Here is a 27,275-nt window from a genome sequence, read left to right on the forward strand (position 1 = left end):
CGAGCGCCGCCCCCTCTCCCTCCCACACGCCCGCGTCATGCGTGCCCTAACCATGCGTCAACCTCGCTGCCAGCACTCTGCGTCTGACTATCCCTACTATCCTACTGGCTAATGTACAGTCCCTTGAAAACAAAGTGGAGGACTTAAGGGCAAGACTGCTTTATCAAAGGGAGCTGAGGGAATGCTCTGTGTTCTGTTTCACAGAGACATGGCTCACCCCCAGCTCCCCAGACTCAGCGGTCCAGCCTGAAGGGTTCTCCATCCACCGCATGGACCGTACCCTGGCATCTGGGAAAGGGAGAGGAGGGGGCGTCTGCCTCATGGTCAACTCTGCGTGGTGTTCCGACGTGGCAGTCCTGTCCAACTCCTGCTCTCCACACCTCGAACATCTGGCGGTGAAGTGCCGTCCCTTCTACCTCCCGAGAGAATTCACCTCCGTTATCCTGACCGCGGTCTACATCCCACCCCAGGCAGACGTCCGTCTGGCACTGGAGGAGCTGCAGGCCGTGGTCAACAAACACCAGACGTCTTACCCCGAGGCATTTACCACCATTGCTGGGGACTTCAATAAGGCGAACCTCAAGAAATCACTCCCCAACTTCCACCAACATGTCTCCTGCTGCACCAGAGGACCTAACACCCTCGACCACTGCTACACCACCATCAAGAATGCCTATCGTTCTATCCCTCGCCCTCACTTCGGTAAGTCCGACCATACCGCGGTGCTGCTTCTTCCTGCCTACAGGCAGCAATTGAAGAGCGCACCCCCAGAAGTGAGGACAGCACAGAGCTGGTCGGGGGGGGCAGAAGAACAACTCCAGGACTGTTTGGAGTCTGTAGACTGGGCAATGTTCAAGGACTCGGCAACGGACTTGAACGAATACGCCACAGTCGTTACAGACTTCATAAAGAAATGTGTGGAGGACTGCATCCCTACAAAAACCTTCCGAGTGTTTCCCAATCAGAAACCTTGGATGAACTTTGAGATCCGCACTCTCCTGAAGTCCAGGCACAGGGCATTCACTTCCAACGATACAGTGGCCTACATGAAGACCAGATACGACCTTGGTAAGGCCATCAAAAAGGCCAAAAGGGACTTCTGCTCCAAACTGGAGGACGAGACAGATGTTCGGCAGCTGTGGCAGGGTCTGAATGCAATCACCTCCTACAAGGCAAAACCAGGAGGCAGCTCGAATGCCGGTGTAACATCACTCCCTGACGAGCTCAATGCGTTTTACGCACGCTTTGACAGGGAGAATACCGATGTGCCTTCCCGATCCCCCATTCGCTGTGATGGCATTTCAGTCTCAGTTACAGAGGCCGATGTCAGGAAATCCTTCAGAGGGGTGAACCCCCGAAAAGCACCTGGACCTGATGGTATACCCGGCCGTGTTCTAAAAACCTGTGCGGACCAACTGGCGGGAGTTTTTACGGACATTTTCAACCTCTCACTTCTGAGGTCTGAGGTCCCCACCTGCTTTAAAAGGGCATCAATTATACCGGTGCCCAAGAAGAGTAAGGTGACGTGCCTCAATGACTATCGACCAGTAGCACTAACGCCGGTGGTGATGAAGTGCTTTGAGAGGTTGATCATGGAGCAAATCAACTCCTACATCGACAAAAACCTGGACCCACTGCAGTTCGCGTACCGCCACAACAGATCAACGGTGGATGCGATCTCGCTGGCCCTCCACTCCGCACTGGACCACTTGGACAACAAAAACTCATATGTCAGGCTGTTATTCATTGATTACAGCTCGGCATTTAACACAATCATCCCCTCCAAACTGGTTACCAAACTCGCAGAACTGGGTCTCTGCGCATCCCTCTGCAACTGGATCCTTGACTTCCTCGTCCACAGACCACAGTCTGTTCGTATTGGTGGAAATGTGTCAGCCTCAATAACAATCAGCACGGGAGCACCTCAAGGCTGCGTGCTCAGCCCCCTGCTGTACTCACTCTATACCCATGACTGCGTAGCGAACCACAGTGCGAACTCCATCATCAAGTTCGCTGACGACACCACTATTGTGGGGCGTATCACTGATGGGGATGAGTCAGAGTACAGAAGAGAGATCGAGCAACTGTCCATATGGTGCCAGCGCAATAACCTGGCCCTCAACACCAGCAAAACCAAGGAACTGATTGTGGACTTTGGAAGGAGTAGGAGGGGGACCCACAGCCCCATTTATATCAACGGGTCAATGGTTGAAAGGGTCAAGAGCTTCAAATTCCTGGGCGTGCACATCTCTGAAGATCTTTCCTGGTCCGAGAACACTAATGCAATCATCAAAAAAGCACATCAGCGCCTCTACTTCCTGAGAAGATTACGGAGAGTCGGATTGTCAAGGAAGACTCTCTCTAACTTCTACAGGTGCACAGTCGAGAGCATGCTGACCGGTTGCATCGTGGCTTGGTTCGGCAATTTGAGCGCCCTGGAAAGGAAAAGACTACAAAAAGTTGTAAACACTGCCCAGTCCATCATCGGCTCTGACCTTCCTTCCATCGAGGGGATTTATCGCAGTCGCTGCCTCAAAAAGGCTGGCAGTATCATCAAAGACCCACACCATCCTGGCCACACACTCATCTCCCTGCTACCTTCAGGTAGAAGGTACAGGAGCCTGAAGACTGCAACAACCAGGTTCAGGAATAGTTACTTCCCCTCAGCCATCAGGCTATTAAACCTGGCTCGGACAAAACTCTGATTATTACCAACCACTTTCTGTTATTTGCACTATCAGTTTATTTATTTATTCATGTGTGTATATATTTATATCATGGTATATGGACACATTTATCTGTTTTGTAGTAAATGCCTACTATTTTCTGTGTGCTTAAGCAAAGCAAGAATTTCATTGTCCTACACAGGGACACATGACAATAAACTAACTTGAACTTGAACTTGAACTTGAACATATAAGGTATACACATGAGGAGCGGTGGATGCTGCCTTACCCGCTGAGGTACTCCAGCACTTTGTGTTTTTCCTTAATGTGTATCAGGTGTAAGATGCAAGTTCTGGCAAAGGATCTTCGAGCTGAAACATTGACCCTGGTCTTCTCCCCACAGATGACGCTGGACCTGCTGAGCGTTTCATTTTAGATTTTCCGCACCTGCGGTAGCTTTGATTTCAAACAGGATTTGTGCAAAGTAAAGGGTTTTGGCGTGAACTGAACCATCCTATCAACGACTAGAGAGCGGTCCTGAGCTACTATCTACCTCATTGGAGACCATGTGACTATCTTTAATCAGACTTTACCTTGTACTAAACAATGTACCTTTTATGTTTAAGAAGGAACTGCAGATGCTGGAAAATCGAAGGTAGACAAAAGTGCTGGAGAAACTCAGCGGGTGCAGCAGCATCTATGGAGCGAAGGAAATAGGCAACGTTTCGGGACGAAACATTGCCTATTTCCTTCGCTCCATAGGTGCTGCTGCACCCGCTGAGTTTCTCCAGCACTTTTGTCTACCTTTAATGTACCCTTTATCTTGTATCTCAGTGTGGGCAGCTGGGTTGTAATGATAGTCTTTCCGCTGACGAGATAGCACGCAACAAAAAAGCTTTTCACTGTACCTCAGTACACGTGACAATAAACTAAACAGTCCCTCAATGTGTTCATCAATAGAAGTGGTCAACAAAAGGACACAGGGGCCGAGTTTAGTTTAGAGATACAGGCTCTTTGGCTCACAAAGTCGGCGCCGACCAGCGATCCCCGTGCATTAGCACTATCCTACACACACCAGGGACAATTTACAATCTCTATCGAGGCCAATTTTACCTGCAAACCTGTACGGGTTTAGTTTGTGAGGAAACCGGAGCACCCGGGGAAAACCCAGGCAGTCACGGGGAGAACGTACAAACTCCGTACAGGCGGCAGCGCCCACAGTCAGGATCGAACCCGCGTCTCTGGCGCTGTGAGGCAGCAACACTACCGCTGTGCCACCCCCTCAGTTGACAGGAATGTGTCGTACCCTGGATAGGAATGTGGATCATTTGCAATTAGCGAAGGGCACATTTCGAGAGGCCAGCATCAATCAAGCTTTGAAGACATGCAGCTAGGTGAGGTGAGAACGGAGAGGTTGAGAAGGAGTTTCTTCCCAGAGGCCATTCGGAATGTAAACGCCTATCTCACCAGGGACTAACTCTACTGAACGTTTTTCCTTCCATTATTTATTATGTAAAAGAATATGTGTGTTATGATTGTGTTTATAGTTTGTTTGGTTGTTTGTCTTTTGCACAAAAGTCCGCGAGCATTGCCACTTTCATTTCACTGCACATCTCGTATGTGTATGTGACAAATAAACTTGACTTGACTTGACATAGATAGTAGTGATCAAAGATTAGGTAGTGATGGTAACTAGGAGGCAGTGCTGACGTGCCCACAAGCAATTAGCTGCAGGCAGTACACAAGGTTTAAAAAAAAACTACACAAGGTCAGGCAGGATACAAACTGCAAAGCATGAGACTCAATTTCTGCCAGCACTCGGGAAAATAAGTGCAATCAGCAGCAAAGGTATAGGATTATGGAACAATTGTAAAAGGGGGTGGCCGTAAGGTGGCGCAGCAGAGGAGTTGCCTTACAGCGCCAGAGACCAGGGTTCGATCCTGACTATGGGTGCTGTCTGTATAGTTTGCACGTTCTCCCCGTGGCCCCCCACCCCCCACATTCTAAAGATGTGTAGGTTTGTAGATAATTAGCTTCTGTAAATTATACCTCTTGTGTAGGATGGAACTAGCGTGGAGGCAATCGCTGGTCGGCATGGACTCAGTGGGACGAATGGCCTGTTTCCACGCTGTGCCTTTAAACTAAATTGAACTAATGAAGTAAAGCTTTACCAAGACCTCTCTGCTCTAGACAACTTGACAGCTTGGTTCAGAAATAATCCAAAAGAGAAAGAGACAAGGAACTGCTGAAGCTGGTTTGCCAAGGCACAAAATGCTGAACAAAGAAAATAGGTGCAGGAGTAGGCCATTCAATATGATCATGGCTGATCATCCAACTCAGTATCCTGTACCTGCCTTCTCTCCATACCCCTTGATCCCTTTAGCCACAAGGGCCACATCTAACAAATATAGCCAATGAACTGGCCTCAACTACCTTCTGTGGCAGAGAATTCCAGAGATTCAGTGATGGTAACTCAGCGGGACAGGTAGCATCTCTGGAGTACATCGATAAATTCTTCAGAGTCCCGACCTGAAATGTCACCAATCAAACTTTGAACAATGAGAAGGTACCCAAAAAAGCTGGAGAAACTCAGCGGGTGCAGCAGCATCTGTGGAGCGAAGGAAATAGGCAACGTTTCGGGCCGAACCCTCTTCAGACTTTGAACAATGAGACATGGACATAGATAGCAGTGGTGGTAATTAGGAGACAGGGCTGACGTACCCACAAGCAATGTCCACCAGGGGACGCCACACGATGGCAGCGTCGCCAACAGTCTGTCTTTTTAAAAATTTTTTAGTGTGTTTTAATAGTATGTTAATGTTCTCTGGTTTGTTTTATGTGGGGGAGGAAACTTTTTTCATTCTCTTACCTTGTCGGAGATGCAATTGTTTTTCCGGATCGTATCTCCGGTTGCTCTGCGGCCTAACATCATGGAGCTGGAGGCCTCGCTCGGAACTGTCTTCGAGTTACCATCGGAGCCGATCCCTTGCCTGGGATCAACGCATGCTGATTTCACCATCGAGGAGCTCGCAGTCTCGGGTAGAGATCGATGTCGGGAAGCTCCAAACGGCGCAGAAGGTTTCGACCCAGAGTCCGATCGCCCGCCATGGGGGAGCTGAGATTCCCCCTCCCCCCCCCCCCCCCCCCGCCCGATGCGAGGGCCCAAACGCCCTCAGCTACGGAAGCCAAGATCGCCCCCCCCCCCCAACCGCAGGAGAACAAAGAAGGGAAGAGATTGAACTTTTTTCCGTCTTCCATCACAGTGAGGAATGTGGAGGAGTCACTGTGGTGGATGTTTATGTTAAAATGTATTTTCTGTGTTCTGTTGCTTTTTATTGGTATGACCGTATGGCAAATCAAATTCCTTGTATGTTGCATCTTATAATCCAAGATACCTGTATTCGAAGGAATAGGTGAGTGGGTTGATCATGGCATCAAGGCAGCGGTGGATCAGAAAGAGAAACAGAGAGGCAAAACCTTATTAACTAATTTCATTCTTTATTAGAGCCGCAAATCTCTTGTATATTTTCAGGATCGGGCAGGAGGACCAAATTCGGTGATGGTTTTTTCCAAATTCCCTCATTTGTTTCCCCAACTGGCCATCCGGTTGTTGAATGGACCCTTCATGTAACGGTCAGATTTCATGTAGGCTGCAATCTTTTCCAAGGCCTGCACAGGAAATAAATCGTTTGGTCACCATTAATTGCGAATGCCATGCATACCGAACTTGAAAACACAATGTTATCACAGTCCTCTTTATAAGGGATGTCGGTTATAGATGTTGCTTTAAGAACATAGGCTGCTCGTTACACCGCTTGAAATTGACGAGGCATTGAAATTGACAAGCCATCTCCACCATGGACACTTAATGCCCCTGTCCCATTTAGGAAACCTGACCGGAAACCTGTGGAGACTTTGCGCCCCACCCAAGGTTTCCGTGCGGTTCCCGGAGGTTTTTGTCAGTCTCCCTACCTGCTTCTACTACCTGCAACCTCCGGCAACCACCTGCAACCTCCGGGAACCTCACGGAAACCTTGGGCGGGGCGCAAAGTCTCCAGAGGTTTCCGTTCAGGTTTCCTAAGTGGGACAGGGGCATTACTCTATTAGACAAAGGTCGTTTGTTACTTAGTTTAAGAAAGAACTGCAGATGCTGGAAAAATCGAAGGTAGACAACAATGCTGGAGAAACTCAGCGGGTGAGGCAGCATCTATGGAGCGAAGGAATAGGTGACGTTTCGGGTCTCGACCCTTCTTGAATTGGACTATTATTGTGCACTAGACGTTATTCTCTTTATCCTGTATCTGTACACTTTGGATGGCTTGATTGTAAGCTTGTATTGTCTTTCCACTGACTGGATAACACAGCAATGAAAAAGCTTCTCACTGTACCTCGGTACACGTTAACAATAAACTAAATTTGCATAATTATGCACAGCAGCACCGCAGTTATTTGAATATTGCAATTCATTTCCATGCCTTGGGATTGGTTTTTAAAAACATGACTGATTGAATTTTCACTGCAAACTCTGAAGACTTTTTAAAAGAAAAAGCCAACTTGCTTTAATCCATTATTCTTACCTCAAAACGGGTGAGAAAATCCTTTAAGTTCTTAAATTCGTTCAAGCACTTGGGCTCAAACACAACATGTTCGTCAAGGAGTTCGTACAAGAGAAAATCTACAAAAGTGATCTGAGAAGAGAAAGTAAAAATGACATTGTTAAGTTGCTGGATCCAAACGCAGGCAGTTCAGATAGAAGATTCTCTCTTCAAACTCATATGACTTCATTAGCTAAGGGACTTAGAGAGGGTAGTCAGTCAAAACCTTTAAACCCCCCCCCCCCCCCCCCCCAACAGGCCTGGATAGAATGGATGTAGAGATGTTTCCATGAGTGGGAGAGTCTAGGACCAGAGGTCGTAGCTCAAAATTAAAGGTCGTTCCTTTAGGAAGGAGATTAGGAAGAATTTCTTTAGTTAGAGGGTGGTGAATCTGTGGAATACATTGCCGCGGAAGGGTGTGGAGGCCAAGTCAATGGATATTTTTAAGGCAGAGATCGATAGATTCTTGATTAGTACGGGTATCAGGGGTTATGGGGAGAAGGCAGGAGAAAGGGGTTGGGAGGGAGAGAGATCAGCCATGATTGAATGGCGGAGTAGACTTGATGGGCCGCATGGTCTAATTTTGCTCCTATCACCTATGAGCAGAGTGAAAGGTCAAAAACTAGACAGGCATAACTTCAGGAGATGCCATGTTACAGCTTTACAAAACCTCTGGCAATGGCAGATGAGGGCACAAAGAAGGCAGTGTGGGAAGGGATGGTGTTTGATTCCACGACGATGGCAAGGACACTTTCCAGCAGATTAATGCAGCAGACCAAATGTAATAAAAAGGAACTGCAGATGCTGGTTTACACTAAAGATGGACACAAAGTGTTGAAGTAACTCAGCAAGTCAGGCAGCATTCCTGCAGAAAATGGATGGGTGACGTTTCAGGTCGGGGCCCTTCTACAGACAGATTATAGGGGTGGGGAAAGAAAGCTGGAAGAGAGAAGGGGCAGGCTAATGCTTGGCAAGTAATAGTAGACGCAAAATGTTGGAGTAACTCAGCGGGACAGGCAGCATCTCTGGAGAGAAGGAATGGGTGACGTTTCGGGTGGAGACCCTGAAGAAGGGCCACTACCCGAAACGTCACCCATTCCTTCTACCCAGAGATGCTGCCTGGCCCGCTAAGTTACTCCGGCATTTTGTGTCTATCTTCAGTGTAAACCAGCATCAGCGGTTCCTTCCTACACACTTGGCAGGTAAAAGGTTGATACAGGTGAAAGGAGGTTTTTGGAAGATGGTTGGATAAAGGCCAGAGATGAAAGACAGGAGTGAGATCAAAGGATTGATGAGTTGTGGCCACCTTTACAATCAGTAACACAAGGGTCCAGACATAAAACGTCACCTAGCCATGTTCTCCAGAAATGCTGTTGACACAAAAAACTGGAGTAACTCAGCGGGTCAGGCAGCATCTCTGGAGTGAAGGAATAGGTGATATATGTCGGGTCGAGACCTTTCTTCAGGCCCGACCCAAAACGTCACCTATTCCTTTTCTCCTGAGATGCTGCCTGACTCGTTGAGTTACACCAGCACTTTGTGTCCATCTTCGGTTAATGCAGCCTTGTGCCTAGACAGAAACTCACCTTGTCACCTGCAAACCATGACCTTTTCCCCAGAAACACGGAGAACTGCTTCAAAATACCCGGTAAATCCTTCAGATAATTGGGCTTCATTTTTTCCTGCATCAGTCACAAAGAACAAGGGATACAAGCTGTAATGATCTAAATAAGATTGCACGCAGAGTAAACAAAGACTGCCTTGAACCATTTTACTTTGAGGGAAGGCCAAGTTTCAAAGTCTAAGCCCGACAGTAACATTTATTTCATTTGATCTCGTGGTGCACAAAGTTAGATTTTGTTCAAAGTTGCGAAACACTTCAGGATTAAAAGCTCGTATCCTTTTTCCATTCTTGCTAAGTTTAATTTAATTGATTAATTAAAAGATACAGCATGAAAACAGGCCCTTTGGCCCACTGAGTCCACGCCAGCAGTCGTTCACCCGCTCACATTAGTTCCATGTTATCCCACTTTCACATCCATTAGGGGAGATTTAGAGGCCAATTAACCTTCAAACCTGCAGGTCCTTGGGACGTGGGAGGAAACCGGAGCACCCAGAGGAGATCCCCATGGTTACAGGGAGAAGGTGCGGATTCACAGACAGCATCCGAGGTCAGGATCAAACCTATGTTTTGTTTAGTTTAAAGACACAGCGTGGAAACGGGCCCTTTGGCCCACAGAGTCCACGCCGACCATCGATCACCCATAAACTAGTTCTATCCTACACACTGGAGACAATTTACCAAAGCCAGTTAACCTACAAACCTGTATGTCTTTGGAATCTGGGAGGAAACCAGAGCACCCGGAGAAAACCCACAGTCATAGGGAGAATGTGTAAACAGGCAGCACCCATAGTCAGGATCCGACAGGGTTCTCTGACGCTTTAAAGCAGCAGCAACACCGTAGCGCAGTCTCTGGGTTTCCCCCGGGTGCTCCGGCTTCCCCCACATCTCAAAGACGTGTGGGTTAATTGGCTTAATTCCTGCTAATTAAAGCAAGTGATCATGCTATTATAATTGTCAGGTATCATTGTAAATTGTCCCTAGTGCGTGTGGGATAGTGTAAGTGTGCGCGGATCACTGGTCGGCGTGGACTCGGTGGGCCAAAGGGCCTGTTTCCACGCTGCATCTCTAAACTAGACTTGAAGGAGCAACAGAACGCATGTTGGGCAGAGCGGTTGGCATCTTCTCTCCATTTCCAAGAAAGCAAGACTCATTTCAATTGTTGATCGCAGGGAACCTGCATTACCTGCTGCCCAATAACCGAAGAGTACCCACCCCCCCCCCCCCCCCCCTTCCCCAACCTCATGTCTATTTGAAATAAATCACCATTAATTGGACAAATTCTTCCGCTGGTACAACCTGTTCAGTTGTAGTCATCATTTTATGGATCAACCCCTGGCACCACCTTGTGGACATACTAACAACTGCAAGTGTTACCATGATACCTATCGTCATTCTCAAGAGATCTGCTGCTCAGGATCAAATAACATAGGGAGCTAACTTACTCTAACGTAATTCATTTTAATTAACATTTTATTTCCGAGCGCTTCTCTCAAGCCACAACTTTGAAACTTTCTAGATTGAAAAAAATAGCAGTAAGCTGCTGAGAGCTTGATTAAGAGGCAAGTCTTGGGGAACATTTTAGACGTTTATATTTTGCCAGTTTCTCATCCACTCCCGACACATTGGGGGACAGTTTTTATTTTAATATACGGAGGGCCAATTAAACTAAAAACCTGCACGTACTTGGGAGGGTGGGAGAAAACCGGAACACCCGGAGGCATCCCACGTGGTCACAGGGAGAAGGTGCGAACTCCACACAGACAGCACCCGAGGTCAGGATCGAACCCAGGTCTCTGCCGCTGCGAGGGAGTGGCTCTACCCGCCGCGCCACTGTTCATTGAACAACTAGGCTTCCCACTCTGCATAAAATTCATACAATCCCTGTCAGAGGGCACTGGATGGATTAAGAGAGTTAGATAGAGCTCTAGGGGCTAGCGGAGTCAAGGGATATGGGGAGAAGGCAGGCACGGGTTATTGATAGGGGACGATCAGCCATGATCACAATGAATGGCAGTGCAGGCTCGAAGGGCCGAATGGCCTCCTCCTGCACTTATTTTCTATGTTTCTATCATGGAAACAGACCCTTCGGTCCAACTAGCCCATGCCGACCTACACTAGTCCCACCTACCAGCATTTGGCCCATATCCCTCTAAACCTTTCCTATCCATGTACCTGTCCATGTTTCTTACAAGAAGCTTCTTGCTTCATAGCAACATGAACACTGGGGTTTGGTGACTTAATAGTGTGAAAAACTCACAAAGTCGGGGTTGTAGCACATTCGTGCAAAGCCCATGCGGAAATCCATGGCCTGGTTCTCCACCACATCCATACGTGTCTTCTCAGGCTCAGTCTCGCCAACTGTGCAAAGGAATTCAGACAGTTTGATCCAAGTGAAACACCACAAGAAATACAGAGCAGACTGATAGTGAAAAGCCTGGACAGAGTGGATGTGGAGAGGATGTTTCCACTAGTGGGAGAGTCTAGGACCAGTGGGCACATGTGGCCTCAGAATAAAAGGTACTTTCCTTGAGGAAGGAGATGAGGAGGAATTTCTTTAGCCAGAGGGTGCTGAATCGGTGAAATTCATTGCCACAGACATCTGTGGGGGCAGCCAATGGATAATTTAAGGCAGTGATAGATAGATTTTTCATGAATACGGGTGTCAGGGGTTATGGGGAGAAGGCAAGAGAATGGGGTTGAGAGGGAGAGGGAGAGATAGGTCAGCCATGATTGAATTGTAGACTGGATGGAGGGAATGGCCTAATTCTGCTCCTATCCCTTATAGACTTATAGCAAGTGCAACGATTAGTTGAGGTGTGGTAGGGCGGGGGAAGGGGAGCTGCAGGGAGCAGCTGATGGGGGGCACGTCCAAGACCAGCAGCTGCAGCTCAAAGAAAAAAAGACACAAAGTGCCGGGGTAACTCAGCGGGTCAGGCTGCATCTCTGGAGAGAAGGACGAGGTGACGGTTCACCCTTCTCCACAGATGCTGTGTGGCCCGCTGAGTTACTCCAGCGTTTTGTGCCGATCTATCAGGGAACGTCCCGGCTAGCATCTTTGGTGTAAACCAGCATCTGCAGTTCCTTCTCACGCATGTTTAAGAAAGAACTGCAGATGCTGGGGGGGGGGGGGGGGTATCAAAGGTAAGACAAAAATGCTGGAGGAACTCAACGGGTGAGGCAGCATCGATGGAGAGAAGAAGGCGACTTCTTTGCACATGTTCACCCGATAGGTGTGATCCAAAGAGGGATACATCCTTGCGAACTGTGGACGGACACAAACAGCTGGAGTAACTCAGCGGGACAGGCAGCATCTCTGGAGAGAAGGAATGGGTGACGTTCCGGGTGGAGACCCTTCTCCTGACTAGCCTGAAGAAGGGTCTCCACCCGAAAAGTCACAGATTCCTTCTCTCCTGAGACCCTGTCGAGTCACTGCAGCTTTTTGTGTCTATCTTAGTTTAGTTTAAGAATAAGGGGTTTAACAAATATCATTTAAGCATAAGGGGTAAGCCATTTAGAACGGAGGCGAGGAAACACTTTTCCTCACAGAGAGTTGCGAGTCTGTGGAATTCTCTGCCTCAGGTGGAGGCCGGTTCTCTGGATACTTTCAAGAGAGCGCTAGATAGGGCTCTTGAAGATAGCGGAGTCAGGGGATATGGGGAGAAGGCAGGAATGAAGTACTGATTGGGGATGATCAGCCATGATCACAATGAATGGCGGTGCTGGCTCGAAGGGACGAATGGCCTACTTCTGCATCTACTGTCTATCTTGGGTTTAAACCAACATCTGCAGTTCCTTCCTGCACATTGTGGAACTGGTTACCCAACGTTTAGTGAAGAGGCAGAACTGAAAGCGTGTGGTCAGCAAAGCTGACGTAATCCGTACATCTTGCTGTGGAATTGCACAATCTGAGAAAGAAATTTAGGACCCCAATCTTTCCCGTGCCCCCCCCTAGGTGAGCTCCCATTTCTCCCACCTCCCCAATTACTCTGCTCCTTCATAAATTCATCTCCCATCGCCGAGCCTCCCCCCCGTTTCCTTTATATCCCCCCCCTCCCGCCCCTTTTGGCCTTGCATTTCACTTCCCTCCTTATCGGAGGCCATAGTCTTTGCCACTTACTCCACCCACCTGACAAACAACAACAACCCTCCCCATCTCACCCGTATCCACCTCTCACACGCCAGTCTCCATCCCACCCCCATCTCACTTTTCCAGCATTCCTCCCCCCCAACCCCATTCTGTCTGAAGAATGGGTGATTAGTACGGGTGTTTAAGAAGGAACTGCAGATGCGGGAAAATCGAAGGTACACAAAAAAGCTGGAGAAACTCAGCGGGTGCAGCAGCATCTATGGAACGAAGGAAATAGGTCGCTGAGTTTCTCCAGCTTTCTTGTGATTAGTACGGGTGTCAGGAGTTGCGGGGGGGAATGGGGTTGAGAGGGAGAGGTGGAGCAGTCATGATTAAACGGCAGAGTGGACTTGATGGGCCGAATGGCCTAATTCTTCTCCTATCACCTATGAACCCAGGGTCATTTCACTGCCCTATCCGAGACACATGACAATAAACTCTCTTAACTTGACTTGACCCGAAATGCAATCTATCCACGTTCTCCAGAGATGCTGCCTGTCCCGCTGAGTTACTCCAGCACTCTGTGTCTTTCTCTGCCCTAACCCGATATGTCGCCTGTCCATTCCCTCCACAGATGGTGTTTTCCAAAGAAAGTTTCCTCTCTACATGATACAGAAGCAACTAACTCCAGAAGTGGACCGGAATCGCATTCCATCTTCACCCAACTTCCATGAACGGACATTTACGTCAGTTACAAAGATCAGCCATTGAGCGCCTTGAATGGCGGTCGGTGCTGGCTCGAAGGGCCGAATGGTAGTCCTGTAGGTCTGTGTCCAAGATGGCTGCCGTGAAGAGAGAGTGGACGCTGGCGCGCTTTGGCTGCCGCTGCTCTCTCTTCACACTGTGTTTTTGATTTTCTGTTTTTGGATTGAATTCTGTTTTTAATTTGTGTCTCTGTGATGTCTTTTTTTACCTGTTCTATTCCGATTATATGTTTTTATTCCGATTACTATGTAAGGTGCCCTTGAGATGTCTGAAAGGCGCCCATTAAATAAAATTTATTATTATTATTATTATTATTATTGTCAGTCGTGCAAAACTGTACAACCCTACCACAACTAGAGAGCAGTCCTCAACTACTATCTTCCTCATTGGTGACACTCGGACTATCTTTGATCGAACATTACTGGCATTGCCTTGCACTAAACGTATCTATACACTGTAAATGGCCCAAGTGTAATCATGTATTGTCTTTCCGCTAACTGGATGGAACGCAACAAAAGCTTTTCACTGTACACGAGACAATAAACTGAACTAAACTGGAAACAGGGTAAATCCTACTTTGAACTGGAAACAGACTGCTCGGTCCAGGGGAGTTGCACATGCCAAGGAGAACCGTCTTACCCAGCTTGTTTTTCCTGGCCACGTAACGCATGATAGCGTTACTCTGGCAAATTTTAGTATCCCCGTCGATCAAGTAAGGCAGCTAGAAAAAGAGAGAAACACATGGGGTTAGAAGAGGAGATGGGCGGCAAGGTGTCTCAGCGGTAGAGTCGCTACCTCACAGCGCCACCCACCCGTGTTCGATCCTGACTTATCCGTACGTTCTCCCTGTGACCACGTGGGTTTTCTCCGGGTGCTCCGGTTTCCTCCCACACTCCCAAGGACATGCAGGTTTGTAGGTTAATTGGACTCTGTAAACTTAGTCCTAGTGGGTAGTGTACGGGGATTGCACGGACTCGGTGGGCCGAAGGGCCTGTTTCCACGCACTACCTCCGAACTCAACATCTGCTTTAAACCTTTTCCCTCTCACCTTAACGTTATGCCCTCTTTAGACTTGAGAGACACAGCGAGGATACAGGCCCTTCGGCCCACCGAGTCTGCGCCGACCAGCGATCCCCCCCCAGTTCACCAGCACAATCCTACACACTAGGGACAATTTACAATTTTGCCGAAGCCAATGAACCATTATGTGTGTGAATCAAGCTCCTTCATACACACAGTGGTGGGCGCCTGGAGCACAGTGCCGGGGTGGTGGCGGAGATAGATGCAAGAGCATTATTTAAGGAGGGTTTTAGATGGATAGGCACATGGAAGAGCAGGAAATGGAGGGATATGGATCAAATGCAGGCAGAGAAGATTAGTTTAACTAGGCATCATGTCCGGCACAGACATTGTGGGCCGAAGGGCCCGTTCCTGTTCTGTTCCATGTGTCATGTGATGACTGATCGCGGACTGGTGTCAACACTTACGTTGGGAAAATCCAGTCCAAGTTTCGTCTTCACATCAGTCCAGCAGCTTCGGTCATAAGATGGAGCTGGAAACAAACGACATTCAGCGTAACGTTTCGGCGAATACATTGGGTTTAGATTTATGATTGTCACGTGTACCGCGGTTCAGCGAAAAGCTGTGTTGCCCGTCACACAATCAGATAATAGAAACATAGACAATAGCTGCAGGAGTAGGCCATTCGGCCCTTCGAGCCTGCACCGCCATTCAATATGATCATGGCTGGTCATCCAACTCAGTATCCCATACCTGCCTTCTCTCCATACCCCCTGATCCCTTTAGCCACGAGGGCCACATCTAACTCCCTCTTAAATATAACCAATGAACTGTGGCCTCAACTACCTTCTGTGGCAGAGAATTCCACAGATTCACCACTCTCTGTGTAAAAAATGACTTTCTCATCTCGGTCCTAAAATACTTCCCTCTTATCCTTAAACTGTGACCCCTAGTTCTGGACTTGCCCAACATCGGGAACAATCTTCCTGCATCTAGCCTGTCCAACCCCTTAAGAATTTTGTAAGTTTTTGTAATACTATACATAAATAATATCAATCCAAACTCTGATGCAAAGATTCCACTACGCGCTATCCATGATGGCGTCTAAGCCAGGAGAGTGTGTGTATGTGTGTGTGTGTGCGCATGTTCATCACAGAAGTGGATCTACTATCACGCATTACAATCGCCCCACTCTTTTAAATCTTATTAAGATTATTAAGGGTTTGGGCACGCTAGAGGCAGGAAATATGTTCCCGGTGTCTTTGGAATTCTCTGCCTCAGAGGGCAGTGGAGGCAGGTTAACATAGAAACATAGAAAATAGGTGCAGTAGTAGGCCATTCGGCCCTTCGAGACTGCACCACCATTCAATATGATCATGGCTGATCATCCAACTCAGCATCCTGTACCTGCCTTCTCTCCATACCCCCTGATCCCATTAGCCACAAGGGCCACATCTAACTCCCTCTTAAATATAGCCAATGAACTGGCCTCAACTACCTTCTGCGGGAGAGAATTCCACAGATTCACCACTCTCTGTGTGAAAAAAGTTTTCCTCATCTCGGTCCTAAAAGATTTCCCCTTTATCCTTAAACTGTGACCCCTTGTTCTGCAGGTTCTCTGGATACTTTCAAGAAAGAGCTAGATAGGGCTCTTGAAGATAGCAGAGTCAGGGGATATGGGGAGAAGGCAGGAATGAAGTACTGACTGGGGATGATCAGCCATGATCACATTGAATGGCGGTGCTGGCTCGAAGGGCCGAATGGCCTACTCCTGCACCTATTGTCTATCTTTACTCCGACAGCAGCATTTCTTATTTTCACATTTTTCCTTTCACGATGGATCTGTATTCTTTCCACCTCTGCTAATTATAATGCACCCACTCTGTCACTCAGTTCTGATGACGGTCACTGACCCGAAGCATCAATACAATATTTATTACATGTCATTTGATATTTATTCCATGTCATTTGATATTTATTCCATGTCATTTGAACCTCAGTGAGGCTCAAACGAAACTCAAGTTTCCACAGCCATACAAACAAAGACAATTCCTACAAGACATACAAACAATTCAATTTACACAAACATCCATCACAGTGAATCTCCTCCTCACTGTGATGGAAGGCAAAGTCTTTTCTCTCCCCTGCACCATTTCTCTCCCGATGTCGAAGCCCCAGGCGGGCGATGGTAAGTCCCACGGGCCATTTAAGGCCGCGCCGGGCGATGTACGGCCCCGCTCCAGGTCGTTCCAACCCCGCGACACGGGCTGGAGAAGTCGCGTTGCGGGAGCTCCGAAAAGCGGTCTCCCACCCGGACCCGCGAGCTCCCGATGCCCCAGTCCACCGGTTTGCACCCGGACCTCCGAGCTCCGGAGTCGGGCCGCAGCAGCGAGCCACCACCGCTCCCCACGCTCCGAGGCCGGCCAGCCCCACGATGGTGAGTCCGCAGCTCCGCAGACTCTGCGACTGGAGCCCCAGGTCGTTCCGGTTGGAGGCCGCTCCACGGTGCTAGGCCCAACGACAACGGAGACCCGACAGGAAAAAGGTTGGGTCCCCCATGCAGGGAAGAGATTTTTAAAAGTCCCCCCCTCCGCCCCCCACATATACAGTTAAAAACAGTATTAAAAAACACGAACAACTACATTTAACTAGACAAAAATTTTTAAAAAACCTCTGTAGGGGCCACTGCAACGCGAGTCGCTCCGCCTCTCCTTAAATCAGTTCTGTTTCCCTCTCTCCACAGACGCTGCCGGCCTGTTGACTACCCCAGCCCCCTTGTTATTGCACACAGTGGACGGCCCGGTTGTAATCATGTACAGTCTCTCCGCTGACTGGATAGCATGGAGTAAAAGCTTTTCACAGTACCTCGGTGCATGTGACAATAAACCACACAACAAACACTGATAATTGACGAGAGACTGTACAAATGTAAGTGAGAAGCCATTTTAAGTTAAGTTACCACAGAGCAGAAACGTCAAGTACAATAGCCTTCAGTCCCGCACACACACACACACACACACACATTTTCTAAAATTTATCTAAAATCTGCCAAACGCCACTATCGTATCTGCCCCCACCACCACACCTGGCAGCGCGTTCCAGGCGCTCTCCACCACCCCGGGGAAAGAAATTTCCCTGCACATCTCCTTTAAATTTGGTTCATCTCACGAGCGCACATATTCAGTCCTGCACCCGCACGCATTCACACCCGCACACACGCCTTCGATAGTCTCCAGTCAACCACGCACACTGGAACGCGTACACACACGCCTTCGATGGTCTTCAGTCAACCACGCACGCTGGAACGCGTACACACACACGCCTTCGATGGTCTTCAGTCACACCCGCGCAAGCGCGCACCAACGTACCGTCTCCACACGAGTACAACTTCTCCTCGTAAGCCGTCCCGGTATATTCCAAAAGCAAGCGGATTGGCTGCGCCAGCTGTGACAAAGAGAATCAGAATCAGAACTAGTGGACCAGACACACACACACACACACATCCCGAAAGAACTTCACAACCAAATTATTAGGAACTGCAGCCATTTGGGTGACGTGACAAACGGCCGCTAACTTGTGAATAGCAAGTTCCAAAAATAGTGCCGACAGCCAGAGATTGTGGTTTTTGATCACGTCGTGGTTTTTGATCACGTCGACAGATTCTAACGGAAATCTTCTCCCCTAGCACGACACAAATGTAATCGGTCAGGTTGCTAACAATTCATCATACAGTCAGTGCCTAGCACACATTAAAGGCACAAATTGCTGGAGTAAAAGTGGCTGCCTCGCCGCGCCAGAGACACGGGTTCGATCCTGACTACGGGTGCTGTCTGTGCAGTTTGTAGGTTAATTAGCTGCTGATTTTCTTACTCGTAGTGTAGAGGAAAAGTAGGATCACATTGAACTAGTGTGATATTGATCGATGGTCAGCATAGACTCAGTGGGCCGAACGGCCTGTTTCCATACTGTATCTCTAACTTAAACCAAATTCAGCGGGTTAGGCAGTATCCTTGGAGGACATGGATAGGCGACGTTTCAGGTCAGGGCCGTTTTTGAGACAGATTGTAGTCGGGGGGGGGAGGGGATATTTGGATAGGCAGATGATTGGACAAAGGCCAGAGATGATAAGACAAAAAGTGCAAGTGTGAAAAGAACAAGTGACAAGAAATGTAAATCCAAAATCGGCCCGCACAAGGGTCCCAACCCAAAACTCTTGCCTTGTCCTGTCCATTTCCCCTCAGTTGGGACCTCCGTTTGCCGGCCAAACGGACAACCCAGAAAGGCTCTGGAACCAAGGGTGCCGGAAATTCGGCAATAGACCTGCACATGATTACAATCGAGGCTTCCACAGTGTCCAGATACAGGATAAAGGGAATAACGTTTAGTGCAAGATAAAGTCTAATTAATGATAGTCCAAGGGTCTCCAATGGAGTAGATGGGCAGTCAGGACCGCTCTCTAGTTGGTGAGAGGACGGTTCAGTTACCTGATACCAGCTGAACCATGAAGTCTCGTACATGAAGCCAAATTAGTTTTGTAAAGGTGTTTGTTGTACATTTGCTTCAGGAAGTAAAGCTAACCAAAGAAAGTATCAAAATGACGTGGAAACAGGAAGTGGGGGACGGTGAAGAACAGTTTGTTTCAGTTCCCAGGACTTACCGTACACAGTGGACAGCAAGCAGATTATATTTTTATCTTCTTGGCCACAGACTTTAGAGATACAGTACGGAATCCGGCCCTTCGGCCCACAGTTACGCCGACCAGCGATCACCCTGTACACTAGTTCTATCCTACGCACTAGTGTGGGTTTTCTCCGGGATCTCCGGTTTCCTCTCACACTCCAAAAATGTACAGGTTTGTTGGTCAATTGGCTTGGTATAATTGTAAATTGTCCCTAGTGTGTGTAAAATAGTGTTGGCGTGCGGGGATTGCTGGTTGGGGAGGACTCGGCGGGCCGAATGGCCTGTTTCCCCGCTGTATCTCTAAACTAAACGAGGAACAATTTATATAATTTTACCAAAGCCAATTAACCTCCAAACTTGCACGTTTTTAGAGTGTGGGAGGAAACCAGGCAGATAGATAAGATTCTTGATTAGTACAGGTGTCAGAGGTTACGGAGAGACGGCAGAATGGGGTTAGCAGGGAGAGATAGATCAGCCATGATTGAATGGCGGAGTGCACTTGATGTTCACACAGAGAGTGGTGAATCTCTGGAATTCTCCGCCACAGAAGGTAGTTGAGACCAGTTCATTTGGGAGTTAGATGTGGCCCTTGTGGCTAAATGGATCAGGGGGTATGGAGAGAAGGCAGGTACAGGATACTGAGTTGGATGATCAGCCATGATCATATTGAATGGTGGTGCAGGCTCGAAGGGCCGAATGGCCTACTCCTGCACCTACTTTCTATGTTTCTATGAAGGGCCGAATGGCCTAATTCTACTCCTATCACAGAGAAAACCCATGCAGACACAAAGGGAGAACGCACAGACTCCGCACAGACAGTACCCGTGGTCAGGATCGAATCAAGGTCTCCAGCGCTGTGAGGCAGCAACTCTACCACTGCACTGCTCTACATAATTTAAGGCGTGCTGTATAAAACTGTAACCATGGTTATTTTACAACAGTGTAATCCAAGGCAGAGAGGGCTGCATCACCAGAAGTTAATGATTTCAAAACGCTTTGAAGTTTCTTGGTGTTGTTAACCCGCACAATGATCTCAACTGAGAATTCCTGGTCATGCGGAAAAAAGCTGCAGCCTGTTCAGAACAAAATTATTAGTTAATAATCTGCGGATAAAGGAGAAAAGACATAAATGTACTGAAATAAAGATCTTCTTGTGCACCTGGTGTCAAATCTGGAGGGAAGGATTCAGAAACAAACGAGAGATCGAGAGAGAGGGGATAAACTGATAGCGCTAAACTATGTCGTCCAAGTTCAGGAGTAGTTTCTTCCAAACACCAACTAAACTACAAACTGTACTAGGAGGTACACAAAAAAAGCTGGAGTAACTCAGCGGGACAGGCGGCATCTCTGGAGAGAAGGAACGGGTGACGTTTCAGGGCGGAAGAAGGGTCTCGACCCGAAACGTCACCCATTCCTTCTCTCCAGAGACGCCGCATTTTGTGTCTATCTTTGGTGTTTTTTTAATAGTTTGTTGAATTTGTTTATGTTATCCATGCAGCACTGTGTTTAAAGACCTGCATTTGCTGCTGCAAGTCAGAATGTAATTGTTTCCTTTCGGTACATAAGACTATTAAACACTCTTGACTCTTAAGACATCCGCAAGAGCCAGATGTAGGAGAAACAGGTCCCAAAGTCAGATTCAACAGACTTGTCTTGAGAGCATTAAGGGGATGAGGCAATGTTTGGACAAGGAACTGCAGATGCTGGTTTAAACCATACACACAAAAAGCTGGAGTAACTCAGCGGGCGGGACAGGCAGCATCTCTGGAGAGAAGGAACAAATAGGCAACGTTTCGGGTCAAGACTTCATTCCTTCTCTCCAGAGATGCTACCTGCCCCACTGAGTTACTCCAGCTTTTTGTGTCTATCAAGGAAATGCAGATGCTGGTTATACCAAATAAGGAGTCAAAATACTGGAGTACCCCAGCGGGTCAGAAAGTCATCGATCCACGTTCTCCAGAGATGCCGCCAAACCCACTAAATTGGTTTAGCTCAGACATACAGCATGGAAACAGGCCCTTCGGCCCACCATGTCCGTGCCGACCAACGATCACTAGTGCTATCCTACACACTATGGACGATTTATAGAAGCCAATTAAACTAAAAAAAACGGTAGGTCTTTGGGACGTGGAAAGAAACTGAAGCACCTGGAGGAAACCCACGCGGTCACAGGGAGAATTTGCAAACTCCACATAGACAGCAGGCAAGGTAAGGATCAAAGCACCTGGGTCTCTGGCAACAAACAACTCTACCACTGTGCCCAATTAAGCTTCATACTGTTGGGTTGTAAACGGAATAGAGGGCGCTGTTTCTCCAGTTTACATCGGGCAACGTTAGAAGAATGGAAGAGAGCCAAGAGGGAGAGATCTTACAGATGAAAATGGTGGAGACATGGTAAAACAACATATCGAAGACAAATTGCCCCAATTACGTTTTTTTGTTGTTCACTAACCTCAGCACTTTGCAATTCCCACTGGCATTATTCCCCTGGAATCTCAGCGCTTCTCGTCTCCTCCCCGCCCTGCTACAAAACTTATTGCATCTTTAAATTTAAAAAAAATCTGGCGTCGTCGTGAAACTCGTTTTCTTTCTGTAGACACAGCCAGTCCAGCTTTGCATTCCTTACGTTAGGTTTTAATACAAAGTTTAAACTGCACTGAGGTGGAATTACGAGTTTGCAAGACATTCGTTGTGGGTGTGCACTAGTTCTTTGGTTCTAACCACCCAAGTAAAAGCGGCAGAGACATAGAAAGGGTGCAAAATGCAGGCACAAAGGAATTGCAGACGCTGAAATCCTGTGCAGAACACAAAATGCTATATTAACTCAGCGGGACCGACAGCATTTATGGAAAGACTGCACCTGCGACGTTCCGAGTAAAGTCTAAGAGAGTCCCGACCCGCAACGTCGCCTGTGCATTTTCTCCCCAGGTGCTGCACGACCCGCTGAGTTCCTCCAGCACTTCGTGTTTCGATGCAATTTTTTTTTAATCGCCTTTGAAACAGATGCAATAACATTGAAAGAGTTGGTCTGCGGGAACAGAATATTGGAAAGAAAATATTGGGCCTAGGGAGAAAAAAAATGCAAACAAAGGGAAACTATTTGCGCGCTAAAACGGAAAAAAAAAGCACGTTTCATTTTGCAAACGAGTTGTGCAACGTACAAGGCCCGAGCTGCGCTCGGATTGTGCGAGTCAATGAGCCCGGATCCCCGGGACCCGTTTGATTGACAAGTGCCCTGGACCAGGCTGATGGTCCAAGTTGCTGATACAAGCTGCTGGTGCTGGATCTTACCCCGCGGATGTCCCAGTAACCGAGTGTCATCGCCATGGTTAAGATTGCAACTGTACTTTCCGACCTCCTCGCCGACAATCCGTGCAACACTGACCAAGCGCCGCCTCCTCGCACCGCGTTATAAACCCAACTCTCGTCTGCAGGCCAGCTACAGTTTTGCCTGGAGTTTGCAGATGCTCCAGAATTCATGCAATTCACATTTCACATCAAAATCACAACAGGCACTTTAGAGATTTCAAAATTGGCCAGTTCACTTCTTTCCACCTTTGTCTTTGGGTATTTGTTTTATTCTCGCTCTTGATGCATAGAGATTTTATTTAAGGCACACACGAGACTACAATTGGTATACTCTTGCTGATTCAATCATGGTTACCAATTCAGACACAATTAGACAATAGGTGCAGGAGTAGGCCATTCGGCCCTTCGAGCCATTCAATGTGATGTTCCAGCATCTGCAATTCCTTCTTGAACACTTTGTCTTCCAGCATCTGCAGTTCCTTCTTGAACAATTCAATGTGATCATGACTGATCATCCCCAATCAGTACCCCGTTCTTGCCTTCTCCCCATGTCTCCTGACAGAAAAAATCCACCCCCCCCCCCCCCTGCAGCCCCTCATCATCAAGGGGACTGTGGTGGAGAGGGCTGACAGTTACAGATACCTGGGATTACAAGTAACATCAGATCTGAACTGGACTTTGAACACTGCAGCCACAGTGAAAAAAGCCCAGCAGAGACTGTACTTCATCAGGCTGCTCAGAAAAGCTGGTCTGCACTGTTGCCCTCTCACCCAGGTCTACAAAGGACTGATAGAGAGCATCCTTACCACAGGTATCACAGTGTGGTATGGAAACACCACACAGACAGAGAGGAAGGCTCTGCAAAGAGTCATAAAGACTGCAGAGAGGATTATCAGAACTGAACTCCCCTCCATGGACACAATCTACACACAGCGCTGTCAAAAAAGAGCAGAGAGAATCATCAGAGACACACTACATCCAGCTCACTCCCTGCTCAAACACAAAAACTGCACATACAACCTCAGGCACAGACGAGCGGACAGTATCGCTACAAATAGAACACGCTTTTTTAAGAGCTTCTTCCCTGCAACAGTGAGACTCTTGGCCAAAACAAAACAAAATGAACTGATGTCCTGATATAGGGTTTGTGCAAGTTACAATGCTCTCACTTTCCCCTTTGTATAGGGTTTTAGGCATTTTCTTTTTTTATTTCTGGAGTGGTATGTGTTTTTTATGGATTATGTGTCTTCTGTGTGTCTTTTTAATTTTTAATTTTAATTTGACTTGACTCTCTGAATAGCCGCACAAGAGTTCCTATGTGTGTAAGCACAAATGGCAAATAAAGTTTTTGACCTCTCTTGAAAGCATCCAGAAAACCTGCCTCCACCGCCTTCTTCCCAATAACCCTTTCTGGCTTAAGCCCTCCCTTCACCACCTCCAGTTTAAATTCCATTTGGAATATTTTGGAAAACCAAGAACCAAGGCAGAGAATTCCACAGACTCACAACTCTCTGGGTGAAAAAGTGTTTCCTCGTCTCCTTTCTAAATGGCTTACTCCTTATTCTTAAACTGTGGCCCTTGGTTCTGGACTCCCCCAACATCGGGAACATGTTTCCTGTCTCTAGCGTGTCCAAGCCCTTAACAATCTTATATGTTTCAATGAGATTCATTGAAACACAAAATTATATAGAAGTTGGGATGTTATGTTACGATTGTACAAAACGTTGGTGAGGCCACATCGGGAACATTGTGTTCAGTTTTTGTCACCCATCTATAGGACAGATGTTGTTAAGCTAGAAAGAATGCCGAGAAGATTTACGAGGGTGTTGCCAGATTTTGAGCACCGGCGGGGCTATAGGGAGAGGTTGGGCAAGCTAGGACTTTATTCCTTAGAGCGCAAAAGGATGAGGGGTGATCTTATAGAGTTGTATAAGATCACGAGGGGAATGTATAGAGCAGATGCACAGAGAAGAATCATGAACCAGGGGGCATAGGTTAAAGGTGAAAGGAGAAGGATTTAATAAGAATGTGCTTAAGATGGAACTGCAGATGCTGGAAAATCGAAGGTAAACAAAAATGCTGGAGAAACTCAGCGGGTGAGGCAGCATCTATGGAGTGAAGGAAATAGGTGACGTTTCGGGTCGAGATCCTTCTTCAGAATTCTTAATAAGAATGTGCAGCAACTTTTTCCACACAGAAGGTGGTGGCTATATGGAAGGAGTTGCCACAGGAGGTCGTTGAGGCAGGTACTATAACAACATTTAAAAGACATTTGGACAGATACATGGACAGGAAAGGTTTAGAGGGATATGGGCCAAATGCAGGCAGGTGGGACTAGTGTTGATGGAGCAGTTGGACGGTATGTGCAAGTCGGGCCAAATGGCCTGTTTCCGTGCTGTATGACTACAGTAGCTAACTCACTTCTCATGCTTTTATAGTTTGTTCAGATTTAGGGCTCTGGTTTCTGTTTCTACTATTTCACTCCATAGCTTAGTGAAGAATTATTTTATGTTATGTTTACTCTTCCCAAAGGGACCACAACGAGCAAGATTTCCTAAAGCATTTTTAACTAATAAGGCACATTTTAAAAGAAATAGCAAATTGCACTCACTGCTGCAAATCAACAGCTTTTGATTAAAAGATATTTGGACAGGTACATGGATAGGAAAGGTTCAGAGGGCCATGGGTCACGCATGGGCAAATAGGACTCGTGTAGATGGAGCTATGCCTCATCTTGGTCAGCATGGATGAGTTGGGCCGAAGGACCTGTTTCCGTGCAGTACGACTATAACTATTTTAAACAAGCACATTTTTCTTTGTTTTAAACAGATCAAACCAAGTGAAAACACACACACACACACGTCACAAGTCACCTTAAAAACATCATAATTTTTCAATAATTTTATTGCAATACTTCAGCATAATTACAATTTTTCAGCGATCTTCATGAACAAAATTAATAGCAAGCAATCACAGTGCAAAAGTTGCATTTAATATACTCTAACGAAATATAACCAGTAGATCAAACAAATTAGGGAAATCATTTACCATATTGTTATAGAATAGTTTCACAGTGCTAAAATAACTGGCGACAAGCTAATGTGATTATGCTCCTTTCTAGCTCTATCCCAGGGCCACACATCGGGAGCACACTGAGTCTCTACAAAAGAAGCAGACAATACATGCAATGCCCACCTGCCCCACCAACCAACCCTTGGCCCACCCGCGGAAGAGCTTGGCGTTCCTATAGTGCCCTCATGAGCCTCCTCAGAGCCAGAGTGGAAGCAGCTCATCCACAATCCCAAGGGACCATGTAAGATGGTGGGCCTTCGTGTTGAACTGTTGAATTGGTTTCAAACAAATCACGACTGTCCCGCTTTAGAAGAGTCAACCATACTGCACAGAGGCCAGACCAGGTAAGGAAGGCAAATGATGAACACTTCAGCACTCATTTAGTTCATTCTGCTGCAACCAAAGGCCAAATGTGAGGAACATAAGAACATTTCCCCATTGCTGGAACAACACACTGCTCAGTTCAAGTCATTCAAACATGCTGTTTACAACCATTTCATGTGACGATACATATATCTTTTACACTTGAGGTCGTAAACTGTGGACTTGTACAATCTAGTGTCACCAAACCTCTGGCCACAGACCAGATGATGCACATTACAATCTACCGGATAATTCCATCTTTCGTAAACAAGTACCATCTAAACCTTTGTGGAAGCATTTCTTTCTTTTTTTAATATAATGGTCAATTTTATGTAATATGGTAAATCAGAATTTTAAATATTTGCTTTTCATTCACATTTGGTCTGAATATTTATTTTTGCAAGTAAATTAGCACTTTTTGATAGTCAAGCAAAATATCTACAACTAGAAACAAGAAAGCAAGCAAAATATGCACTCTTATAAAGATTTTTTTTTTTAAAGGCCATTCTGTCCATCAGTTCCATGCTGGTTCCCAGAGAAGCAATCCTATTAGTCCCATTTTGAATCTCCTGATTTTCTCTGTATTGCTGCAACTTATTTTCTCTCGCGTATTCCCATCAATTTGATTTGATTTATTGTGAAAGGTGGCAAAAGATAGGTGGGAACATACTGAAATATGTCTGCCATAGTAAGAATACCAAATGCGGGGCACGGTACTTGTACCAGTTCAATGAAGCCCCTGCAGGGACCCACGAGGAATGAGGGTGGTTGAAAACAAGACCACACGTTGCAACTGTATAATCCCCAGCCCATTACTTGTCAAGAAATATTTAACAAATAGAGTTGGTAGTTAAAAAAGTGAAATCTTTTAACGGTGTCATTAAACCTACACCAGAATTAAAAACCTCCTTATTCACCAGCAAATCCACAATGCCGCCACCCCCCCAGAAAATAATGAACACATTTTTGGATACAAACCCATTGAGTGCACAATTGCAGATGACACCACCAGAGAGATGGGTCTCGAATAATGACGAGACAGAGTAAATGTTGCAGATAGAGGGGGTTGTAAAATGGTGTCAAGACCACCACCTCTCCCCAAGACAAAGGAGATA

At 47.0% G+C, this 27,275-nt stretch overlaps 1 protein-coding gene and 1 long non-coding RNA gene across 2 annotated transcripts; both read right to left on the minus strand.

The window, feature by feature from the left end:
* Positions 1-6,143: 6,143 nt before the first annotated feature.
* On the minus strand, positions 6,144-22,863 carry LOC116987018 (glutathione S-transferase Mu 3-like). The gene is made up of 8 exons (XM_033042904.1): positions 22,708-22,863; positions 18,105-18,180; positions 15,204-15,268; positions 14,356-14,437; positions 11,143-11,243; positions 8,848-8,943; positions 7,244-7,354; positions 6,144-6,335 (listed from the first exon to the last, which is right to left on the minus strand). The coding sequence occupies exons 1-8, from the start codon at positions 22,741-22,743 to the stop codon at positions 6,246-6,248; spliced, it is 657 nt and encodes a 218-aa protein (XP_032898795.1). The 5' UTR covers positions 22,744-22,863; the 3' UTR covers positions 6,144-6,245.
* Positions 22,864-25,611: 2,748 nt separating this feature from the next.
* On the minus strand, positions 25,612-27,275 carry LOC116987019. The gene is made up of 2 exons (XR_004415621.1): positions 27,066-27,275; positions 25,612-27,025 (listed from the first exon to the last, which is right to left on the minus strand). It is a non-coding gene; the product is annotated as an uncharacterized LOC116987019 (long non-coding RNA).

Source organism: Amblyraja radiata, chromosome 24 (genome assembly GCF_010909765.2).
Source record: "Amblyraja radiata isolate CabotCenter1 chromosome 24, sAmbRad1.1.pri, whole genome shotgun sequence".
Taxonomy (NCBI): Eukaryota; Metazoa; Chordata; class Chondrichthyes; order Rajiformes; family Rajidae; genus Amblyraja; species Amblyraja radiata.

Bases quoted from the DNA above. Each gene is read 5' to 3' on its own strand.
- LOC116987018 (XM_033042904.1), bottom strand. From the start codon at position 22,743: ATGGCGATGACACTCGGTTACTGGGACATCCGCGGG. The intron at 11,244-14,355 runs GTAAGACGGTTC...TCCTTTGCACAG, and splicing joins GGCCAGGAAAAACAAGCTGG to TTGGCGAGACTGAGCCTGAG. The intron at 6,336-7,243 runs GTAAGAATAATG...TTTCCTGTGCAG, and splicing joins ATTTTCTCACCCGTTTTGAG to GCCTTGGAAAAGATTGCAGC.